The 11506-nt window shown below is 32.7% G+C and overlaps 1 protein-coding gene across 3 annotated transcripts; it reads left to right on the top strand.

Moving 5' to 3' along the window:
* The first annotated feature begins 946 nt into the window (after positions 1 to 946).
* On the top strand, positions 947 to 11432 carry LOC116770341 (kinesin-like protein KIF12). Of its 3 annotated transcripts, XM_061527949.1 has the most exons (14): positions 947 to 1345; positions 1861 to 2002; positions 5065 to 5157; positions 5415 to 5568; positions 6083 to 6214; positions 7895 to 8035; positions 8179 to 8320; positions 8468 to 8701; positions 8847 to 8962; positions 9060 to 9164; positions 9370 to 9487; positions 10076 to 10295; positions 10585 to 10617; positions 11125 to 11260. In XM_061527949.1, exons 1-13 carry the CDS (start codon positions 1204 to 1206, stop codon positions 10589 to 10591), a joined length of 1746 nt encoding a protein of 581 aa, XP_061383933.1. In that variant the 5' UTR covers positions 947 to 1203; the 3' UTR covers positions 10592 to 10617; positions 11125 to 11260. The 3 variants fall into 3 exon arrangements, with proteins under 3 accessions (XP_061383933.1, XP_032517671.2, XP_061383932.1); XM_032661780.2 differs by lacking the exon at positions 10585 to 10617 and having other exon boundaries at positions 11125 to 11432; XM_061527948.1 differs by having other exon boundaries at positions 10585 to 11268.
* Positions 11433 to 11506: the final 74 nt, after the last annotated feature.

Below are 11506 nucleotides of genomic sequence, written 5' to 3'. Positions count from 1 at the left end.
TATTTTAGTGGGCTGACAAAATTTGCTACATAATTAATGTTTGTATTAGATCAAGATATAAAAATAAAATTAATGTGAGATATTTTCATTTGACGAAAACAACAGTCGTACGTAATAAGACATTATTATTTTTAACCAGTTTTATTATTTAAATCCTAATAATATTATCTCATCAATACCTACTCTTATATAGATTAGTTATTGAAATAGATTTAAAACGCGGCTCAGTTAATAAAATATAACATTGCATTAAAGTTTCTATTCATTTTAATTAAAATAAAAAGTTATTCTTTCAAATTACATTAAAATAGTATTTATAATTGGAGTTAATTTAATAAGTCGACTAAAATTCGATGTGTCCGTACAAATTATAAACAAATAAACTATTAAAATCCATAGTTTTGTTTGTATTGAATAATTCACTCGCATAGCACTCGAGTGTGAAAGACAGTACTATTCTATTATGTATGCGTGATTCAAAGGGCGAGTGGTTTATACGTTTTAGTATCATCGAGGTGTTTTACAAAATATATTTGGAAAACTTTCATTGTATATTCTATAACCTTTCTTGATTGACGTTAATGAAATAGAAAATGGAAAAAACTTTAAATTTTTTTAACCACAAAATTATATGACGTAAAAATCTATGTGAATATATATATAATATTATTTGAATTTTCCAAAATTATTTGAATGCTTAAAGAAATGGATTTTTTTAAGGGAATAAAAGAATAAGTTGGTAGTAATGGAAAATAAGAGCTATGTAAAATTAGTTTAATTGATTAATGTTATTGACTATGCACATTTTAATCTCTTTATTATTATAATTCAATACAAACCTGTCGTTTCCAACTACAACTACACAGCACATATTGACGAGTTAACAAACTATAGGGGAAATTGTCTGCTATTGCCTGAAAGCTACAATTCAGTCCGTTAGCGTCGTGCGTAGTGGACGCTCGTACACTCACTATTCACCCTAGAAATATATTTGAACTAAAGATTCTATGAGTATCAACAACCATGCTTATATATGACAAACATTAATAATAAAAATTTCATTAGTAAAATTAAATTATTGATTTCTAATAAGCAATTATTGAAATGGCTAAGTGACAAGCGACGAATTTTATATACAATTTTATGACAGGTCATGTTATCAGAGTGTACACAAATACACAGTGAAAAGAATGTGTTGAGCGTATGGCGTTGAGAAGTCCTCAAGTCAGTTCATCCAGCATGGTGTACCACCACCGTCAGAACACTCCAATGAGAGCCCCGCCGACAGCCCTGATGAGGAATTTATCCAAAAGTGCCGAGACCTTAGTGGCGACCACCAGATGCGGTAAGGTATATTGCGATATATAATGATTGAGTTCGAGTAATTTTCTTATGAAAAGCTTATCTAATTTTGTATTGGCATCAATAAAAATAATTTTAAAACATTCAATGTAGTATAACTATCCGTACTATTGACGTGCAAGTCCACGTTTCGTAATAACTCACAATAAAATATCCGATTTTGGGTATTCAGTAAAGTATTTCGAATTTCAGATATATCGGCATGTTAATCTCACCAAGATTCATTCATTCCGTTCAAGATTTCATTTCTTTTCAAACTAAATTAAAGGCAGAAATTTTATAGTTTCCATTGATAGAACATCAACACAAACAGTCTTTGTATTGAGTTTGCCAAAATGAGACGAAAACTTCTCAGCAGTCCAATCAATCACCGGGCGAGTGCCGGGTCCAGCGCGACTCATACTATTGTCAATTCATTGTAAAGCTAATGTTCAAGTCGCTTACATTGTATATTTTTATAAAATTAGTATGTTGAGTAAACTCTCGATGACTTTAAAGGAAAAGAACTGAAGGCTCGAAAGGTTCGGAGCACGGAACAAGCTGAAGGTAGTCTGGTGAAGGGGTCGAGTTCCGGGGGTCTACCTATGTTGGTCAAATGGGAAGATAACGACAGTCTGAAGAGTAGATCAAGGAACGGCAGGTGCGTTAGAAAAGAAAGAATTTAGGTTACTTACTCCTAGATATAATTTTACAAATCAAACTGGTAGGAGATCTACTAAACTACGTTACTTCGTTACGACTAACATTCAAGAAAATTTTGCAAATTCCTAAGTTAAACCCTTTGTTACGAACTATACTTACCTATCATGGTATACTTCGATTTTATCTGTTTGCCTATTCTCTATAACAAGCAAAAATTACACGTAGGCACAAATAAATATATTACCTTTCTTCTAATAGTTGTAGTTATTTTATAGTATCAACTTAGATTTTAGCCCAAAAACCTGGAAAATCATACAAAAGCTTGTATGTAATAAATCATTTGTAGATATAAATCGCAGGAATCGGAAGTCAATGGAGAGACTTATTTAATATTTAATGGCAATCAGTTCTTATCGTGTTAAAGCCTCGACACGCGATGCTAACAACAATTTCTCTCATTCATTGTTATAAAAGCTGACCTTGCTGTCGTATGAACTTGTCTTACAATTAGTAGTAAAATAAACAAATCAATTATACACTATTATAATATATGTCGTTTTATCACTGACAGACGCAGCTGGCTGGGAATGAGGTTTAGGCGGGAAAATTTTGTTTCTTTCCCGCTACAAGTAACATTAAAAAAAAATTTAACTCGTTTAGTACGCGGTTTTCAATTATGTTTGTTGTTAACGTGATATAATTTCCGAAGTAGTAAGGTATATTTACGTGCCATGAGTTTACAAGTCGGTATAAACCAACAGTTTCTAAGTTGATACTATCATGAGCGGACATGTTTGATGACAAAAAGTCTATTGTTTTAACTCTACTGTTATTTACATTTAAAGCATATTTCTGTTTGAAATATCCTTGAGTCTAAACGATCTTGTATTGATACAAACCGAGCTGTCATTAATAATCACTTTACATAGTTCTTGATACCTCTTATGGGTACTTTCTCCTTAGACAACTTACTCACTTCGCCTGTAACAGCTACAGAAATAAATATATAATGAATTATATTAGTCCATACTACATCGACTTCTAAGTTCAGTTTTTTGTCATTTTTATTAAATTTCAGCTGCAGAACATCGTATCTCGTCTCACTCATGGCTTTAAGCGTTAGTGTTATAACTTGTTCAGTTCTTGTACTTTGTACACTGCTTTTAAGACACTCTAACTAACACTAATATGATATATAAACAAAACGTGATATATAATTTTTAAAGTTAATATCATTTGGCCTTATACTTCAGTATTCACCAGCCCCTCGTATTCTTTCTTCCTTCTATGTCTATATCTACATACGAGTTGTTTGTAATAAACGTTTGTAACAATATATTAAGTGTTACGCGTGTAATGCAGTCCTGTTCGATCGGATGCATAATACATGCTTACAATTTCTATTGGTTACCATTTTTATTGGCTGTAAAGGCTTTAAACGCTACTTACATTAATGAAATACAAACAAAACCACTTGCATACAAAACACAACATATTGGTTCTTTATTCTTTACGTGCAAAATTGTACTCATTTCAATGTATATAGTATATAACTAATAACAATGAATCAGTCTCAACTCTTTTTATAATTGAGGTAGTAAGGAATTAAACGCTTTTAAAATATACAGAAAAATATAGAAGAATCGAAATTAGTAATAAGATAAATTACGTTTGAGCTCTTTTCACATATCGATTTATGAGAATTAAAATTCGACTATAATAGTTAAATTTTAAACAGTGCCTAAATAATCCAACACCTCGAGACCTTGACTTTAGTCCGCCATTTTTAAATCGAATCACTGGAAACTAGCTGTCAAGGTATTCGAGAAAGTACTTTGATGTTCGGTCACATTGGAAAACATCTGAATAATTTATTGAGCTTCTTTTTTGGTAAGTCGAAAAGTAAGTGTAATTTAAAAAATATCTTTTTTAATAGAAACGTGTTAAATGACAAAAAAGCAATGTAAAGAGGTAGAATTTATTTATGTTAAAGGCAGTAAAATTTTGTGATGAAAACTTTAATATAAATAAAAATTTATTGCCATATGAAAATAAAAAAAAAACACATTCAGTGGAATTAAGATTCATTTCTCATGCAATTAAAAGAACTTTAAAAATCTTATTTATAGAGCCACAACATTTTGCTACGAATGAAATTAATTATTATGTGGTAGTTTGGAAAAATATATCATAACTTTGTATTGCATTGAAAATGTTGAAGACAAAGTCAACAACCGTCTGTCTGTGGTTATACACAATTGCTTTTAGACCGGAATTGCCGTTTAGACCTAACGCATACATGATTCAATACGTAGCAAAAGCAAATGATATTACTTCACCCTACACGTTTGATGATATCAAAGGTATGAGGTATAATAAAAAAAAAATAGTTTACTTGTTACTTATATATATTACCTACTTTGATTTAAAGAAAAAATATTTGCTGTGTGTTAGTTTACGTCTGTTGCAACAATGGGTTGTAATAAAATTGTTTTCATTATATTTACTCTAATTTGGTTGTTGATGGAAGTCGCCATGAGAAAATTAGCATCTCTAAGGAGGATATTCAGATTCAGCATGTCAGCACTGATCAAGTCTTCACACAAGTCTGAACATAACCGTGGAATATAGAACGAATTTCCTATTTATTAATATAAACTCTTTATAACAATAAAACTAATATTTGGGATTACTACGGATTATTTAATTATTTTAAACAACTTACTCCCGTTGTTTCAGTTACTTTGCACCAACCGTGACCACGTGCAGACGAGATGTCTTCTCGCGTAGCAATCCGAAAACATTAGTTTTATTAAAATGAATACCCGCGAAAGTCTTATCTCTCTTTATAAGAATTCATGAAATTTTAGTTGTTTTGGGAATTATTCTGATAACTAATTCGCTTTTCATCTGTTTTGATAGATGAAACTTTACATCATGATTTTCAATAAAGTACTTTACATTAACAATAAATATTCCAATACGAAAAAAATATTATAATAAATTTTATAACTCGTAACTCGGTCTTTTCTATGATATATTTTGTTATATTTGTATCAGTGGCAGCAGCAGAGCGGCCAGTTTGGACCGAAGCACCCAGGGCTCCAACAGCGCTCTCAGCTCGGAAGAGGATAATATTAACGTTGTTGTCAGGTGACTTTCATGTTATACACACTGGTACACTTTGATATATAAAGACTTATCTACTGTTAAAATTACTACTAGTGCCAGTAAAGGAATAAAACAATTTTTTTACTTATTTACATATATATATTATACTATCCTTACGTTACCTGTGAATCCGAATGTTGTGATTGAAACAGTGTGTAGGTATATTTATAATTTTTAATAAAAAGAAAAATAAACTTTTTTACTTATTATAGAAGTTAAATTTACATTAATTGTACCAGAGTTCGTCCGGTGAATGACAAAGAGCGGTCTATCCGTGAACAAAACATGCTGGAGTTCCCCGGCAAGGGTCAGATCGTCTGTCAAGGCTCAGCCCCCGGACAGAAGCCTAAAGTATTCTCATACAACGTCGTCTTCGAACCCGCCGCCACACAAGTTAGTTTATCCTTGATCAATCTTATACCTTCTTAACTGTTTAGTGCTTTAAAGTTCTATTTATTAAAACATTTATATAAACGTAAATGATTCTTCCTGAACTCAAACAACAGGTCAACAGAAAGTTCGTTTTAAGGGGTGTTAAAAGGTTATTACATTATGTTCTATTTGTACTATAATTGGAAAAAAAAAACGATTTCTGTAACATATATCCATACTTATAAAGTGGATGCACGAAAACTGATTCTGTGATTAGATGAACCGCTAACAAAGTACGCTAGTGTTAAATTCATTTGAAGATGTTATCTTTTTTTATTTTTTTTTATTTTCTAACTAACTAAGAGGAGACGAGACTGTAATTCGGTTCCCACAAAACCTGTTTAACCCCTGATAAATATTACAGAACTCCTTGCGGTTGGTTATATGATTATTCTGCTAATGGTGGTAATTTTTTTCGTCAAATAAAAACAATTTCAAGTATTACACGTGCAACAATAATCAATTTTACGTTCAGGAAGACGTGCTAGAGTACTCGGGCATCAAGCGTCTGCTAGAGATGGCAGTGCAGGGTTTTTCCTGCACAGCCTTCTGCTACGGACAGACCGGAAGTGGCAAGACACACACACTCACAGGACCTCCAGGACTTGTGAGTTATATACATATTTATCGTAAAAACTCCTGACAGAGGAATAGTTATATAATATCCCGTATGGACTAACTAATATTTTTGTTTTTTGCTGTCGTAAATAGTTTAAGTATTCAATTGCGTCAAATGTAAAATTATATAATTTTATAAATTAAGAAATATTCTCGTTTGAGTAAAATGATAAAAGTCGAAACACTAACAATTTCTGGTGTATATTTAATTTAAATGCAATAATTTGAGTTGCCTTGACCCACAGACATACAGACAATAGTTCTGAGTAGCGTATTCTGTTTCAGTACCAAAAGTAAAAAGCGGTTTGCACACACGGGGATGCTCGGATCGATAGTGACGTACATAATTGTATAGATATTGCATAGAAAAATGTCGTCATAAAGTCCGCTACCGAGGACTTATTAATAAATGAGGAAAATTATATATATATATATATGTACATATATATCTTGTTGATGACCAATAATAAATAAGTCTATGGTTTGACAGAAATAAAAATCATTAAAATATTTAAACTTTGTTATAATTAATAGTTCTGAGAGAATTTCTGCCATTATTTCACATGTTATCTTTTAAATTTAAAATAGTTTTTCAAAAAAAAGCTCTAAATTTAAAAAACACTATATACCAGCGAATATAAGGCGGTTTGAATAACCACAGATTATAATAAATCAAGCAACCAATTACAAAGACTTCGGACGAGCGACTATTTACCAAACACTAATTGACGGAAAAAATACTTAAATCATTGTTTCAAACTCCAAAGTCACTGAATCTAACAAATCTATATTGGCGTCCGATAGGTCATCAGTCACTGTGAATGTTTGTGAAAATGTCGCGTGTGGAAGCGTCATTATCACATAACATTACAGAATATAAAATATTTTTATTAGAAATACATTTACGTTGTCATTTGACATATGTCAATAATATCCTTATGTTTGATATATAATAAATATTATAAGAAAAGATCATGTCTTATATGTCTTAATTGTAGATTATATATTGTCTGTTTTATAACGAGCAACTCGGTCTGGAATGGACATAGCTCACTGCTCACTAACTCCACTTATAAAATTAATATTTAATTTAACTAGAAAACTAAAGTAAATCCTCGCTATCGGTTTATTGTAAAATATTTATCTAACTTTATATTCATAAAACTTGTTTTCTTTGCTTTATTGTTCTTCCTAAATTGCCTTCGTATAAAATTATTCCCGCAATTTCTTTGTCTTTTGAAGCAAAGACTTAATCAAGTTACGTTAAATACTGATACTTAACTACTAACATTTCTTTTGACGTACAGCCGTATGCTATTCGCTGTCCTTCAAAATAATATAGTATATATTTTTAGAAACAAAATCAAAATTGACTTTTTTAAAGTAATATTCGATACAATTTCACTATTAATTTATTAAATTTACACAAAGCTAAGTACAATGTTAGATTAATAGCTTTCAGCTATCTCGATTTTAAACTTATCGTGAAATGAAATCTGATTATAACAAAGGAAAGATTTCAACTCACTCCGAAAATCTAAGATCGATTAATCATCACACCAACGCGCGTTACGAACGAAAAAAAGAGTCCGGAACTTTTCTGACAACTTCGCCCTTCCCCTGCCCTCTCATATTGATACAATACATATTAAATATATTAATGGTGTAGGTCGAGAGCGGCGCCAGTCCCTTCGCGGCCGATCACGGGCTCGTGGTGCGCTCGTTCGTGTATCTCTTCCAACTTCTCAGGGATCATCCTGATTGCCACTTCGTACTGAAGGCTTCCTTTCTTGAGATATATAATGAAAAGGTTTGTAAACTAGCAACCACGCCGTGAGAAAACAGAGACTGTTTATTTATATAATACACTTAAATATAAATTTTAAAACCCATTGAGATCTTTCTAAAATGAGTGCAAATTGAGTAGTTATCAGTTATAATAAAATATCTCAGGTGATGGATCTACTGAACCCCGGTACTTCGAGGAAGCCCTTACAAGTCCGATGGTCCAAAGACAGTCGAAGTTTCTACGTGGAAAACCTTTTTACAGTTGACTGTGAGCAGTTGGATGACCTGTTCGCTGTTTTAGAGGAAGGTAGGTCGATAAAATTATGTATGATCATGTATTCGTTCAAAAACAATATCATAATTAATGAAGTTAAAACGAATTCCTCCTAAGACTTGTTTAAATGATCCCCCAAATAGCATGATGTGTTTTAAATAATCAAATATAACCGATCAGGTATGCGTAACCGCTCTGTGGGTAGTCACTCAATGAACGCTCACTCCTCGCGCTCGCACACCGTGTTGAGTGTTCGCGTGAGGCGAGACGAGAGCTCCAGGGACGTGAGGTGCAGCACACACGGGAAGATTAACTTCGTGGACCTGGCGGGCAGCGAGATGACGAAACGAACGAACAGCACCGGCAAGACGCTCGAGGAGGCTAACAATATCAACAGGAGCTTGATGGTCTTGGGTGAGGAGATGGTATTCACTAGGAAGTGCTTTTAAATTTTTTGCCATGGCTGGCCTTGAAGTTACAAGTTAGGTTGAATTTTTAAAAAATCCATTTCACAGACCCGATCAGATTAAAATGTTAACTATTTTTTTTTTGTTTTTAGGATACTGCATAGCTCAACTTAGTGACGGAAGAAAAAAAGGTCATATACCATACCGGGACAGCAAACTTACAAAGCTGCTGGCTGACAGTCTCGCTGGGAACGGAGTGACTTTAATGGTAAATGTATTTTTATCTAAATTTATCAATTAAATATTTAAAATTATCTTTATCAGTTTATCTTATACCGTCCCGTCCCTTGTCCTCTCCGGTTCAGATCGCTTGCATATCACCGACAAAGTCAAATTTCAGCGAAACATTAAACACGCTTCGTTACGCCGCTCGCGCTAAGAAGATCAAGACTAAACCGATCGTTAAAATGGTAAGAACTCTGACAACTTGAGGAATTTGCTTACTTGTTGTACAAAAAAATACTCTTTAACTGATTTTTTCTCATTCAAAAGCATTAGAACAGTGGTAACAATTACGCACCTTAATGATTTCTAAACAGAACTACTTACTTGTTACTTCACCAATTAAAAGAAAATTCATTGAAGTAGTTTGATCTCTTCGTGTGCGTCATTCAGGACGCCCGAGACGCCCTCATCCTCAGCTTGCAGCGGGAGGTGCAGGCGTTGCAGGCGGAGAACATGCACTTGAGAACAGCGCTACATGTGCAGGTCGACTATGACGGCGAGGGTTACAGTAAGCTTTACTTTCCAAATGAGTATTATTTTTAAATCCCAATGAAAAACGGAGGGTGGTATAAGTTTGACTTCGTCTGAATGTGTTTGTGGCGTGTGTCTCTCATACAGATCGAGATCGAGTGCTTTTAACGCGGTATTATTGCTTTGGAAAGTGAGTTTCCTTGCGGTAGTCTTAGCTGTGTTTGGTTGATACAGGCCCAGCAGCTTACGAGTGTACTCTTGACAAATGTTGTCAGGCATTTTTGGCTGATTATTGGATTACTCCATTACGTTACAGTGAATACGTTAGAATTTTATTTAATTTAAAAAAAAATATTAATAAACACTAAAAGATTTAAAATCTCGACGTTCGATAATATTCAATCAGACGAGGCGTCTTCTGTTAAACTTTAGAATAAAATCAAATAAATTATCTCTTAATCAGATTAAGACCTATTTTCAACTATTATTTCATGAAAAAAAATATTATAAGTATTATGAGATGGAATGTAATTTTTTTAACTTTATGTATATAAAAAAACATGATAAATAGCGGCATCTATTGACAATATCGTATATAGTATACACTATGTAACGTCATTACTAGGTCGAAGAAACCGTGGCACGCCACAAGTGTCCGCCAACAAGCTGTACACGCTGCCACAAACGGAACTCGTCGAGCTGGTTCAACTACATATGGAAGAAAACACAGCATTGAGACAAGAGAACACTGAACTATTTGTGGTCAGAGACCAACTGCTGAGGGAACAGGAGCTACTGAGCAGAGAAAATGAAAGGCTATTGAAAAAACTAGAAGATGTTAACTCGTGAGTGAGAGACTTTAAATGTTACTTACTTACTTACATTAAATTGAATCCAATGTTTGACTATAGGATCAAGTTATCTTTTTTTAATGTTTTTACGGCTCTGGATACGAGTCCTTTTGAGCTGTGGGCTCAAGTTTTATTTGTGTTACCATAATGTTAAAATAATAGTAGAAAATATAAATGTTACGAGAAAAAATGTAAAATGTCTCATATCAATAAGAATAACAAGTTGCCAAATAAAAAAAATAGTAGTCTTTATTTATTTCTTCATATTTATCATTATTTGTAGGGAATAATATGGACTGCGCTGATCGTATAGCAGGTCAGTGGCATATGCAAACGCATGCTGAATCTGCATGCATGACAACAGTAGTTACCGACTGCGCACCCAATATATATTACCCTAGCATGAATTTTGTAATACAAAACACATAACTCCTTAATTTTCAAATAGGATAAGTCTAGGAATAGATTAGCTTAATAGGGGAATAACATTCTTCTCACTTAAATACGGAAGTGATTAGTGATGCACTGATTTTTCGATATTAATTTCTCAAGGACTTCTCTCATTGAATCAAATTTTAGCACACCACTGTATTTACTAAGGAGACAATTGAAAGGTTTCCCTTATAAAACACATAATCTTGTAACATTATTTAAAGCATGTAGAAATTCTAACTAGACTTTTGAGTGAAATACATGTACGTATTTTTAATGAAAGAACTGTCTCAATGAATATTGTTTAAAAATTACTACACTACAAAGTGTTCGGTCAAATAAGTTTAGCATATATCATGAACGAAAATCCTCAACATCTTATTTATTTCAGTGTTTGCACTCGGTCTCCGATCATACCAGCTCGACCAGCATACTCTGACGTCGGTCCCAATGATGCCAACATTTGGACGAACCGTACGAGTTCCACTAACAGTGTTATAAGTAGTAACAGTTAAATGTGCCTTCCTACAAATAAACTTAACAATTACGTATTTAAAGTGCTTTATATTTTACAAAATTTCTTGAAGTTTGTTGGAACATAAGATTTATTATACACCAAATAGTGCAGATATTATAAATTATAAATCTATTTTTTTTTGTTGTGATCTCGTCTTAGATATAATAAGTGACAATAACTTATGCGATTACAAGATAATGTAATATATTAAAATATGTGTTTGATATTAGACATTATAAATTTTATATATAACAAA

This window comes from Danaus plexippus (genome assembly GCF_018135715.1).
Source record: "Danaus plexippus chromosome 13 unlocalized genomic scaffold, MEX_DaPlex mxdp_15, whole genome shotgun sequence".
NCBI classification, from domain to species: domain Eukaryota; kingdom Metazoa; phylum Arthropoda; class Insecta; order Lepidoptera; family Nymphalidae; genus Danaus; species Danaus plexippus.
Note: the sequence above shows the minus strand (reverse complement) of the source record. Positions and strands in the feature narration are given on the sequence as shown.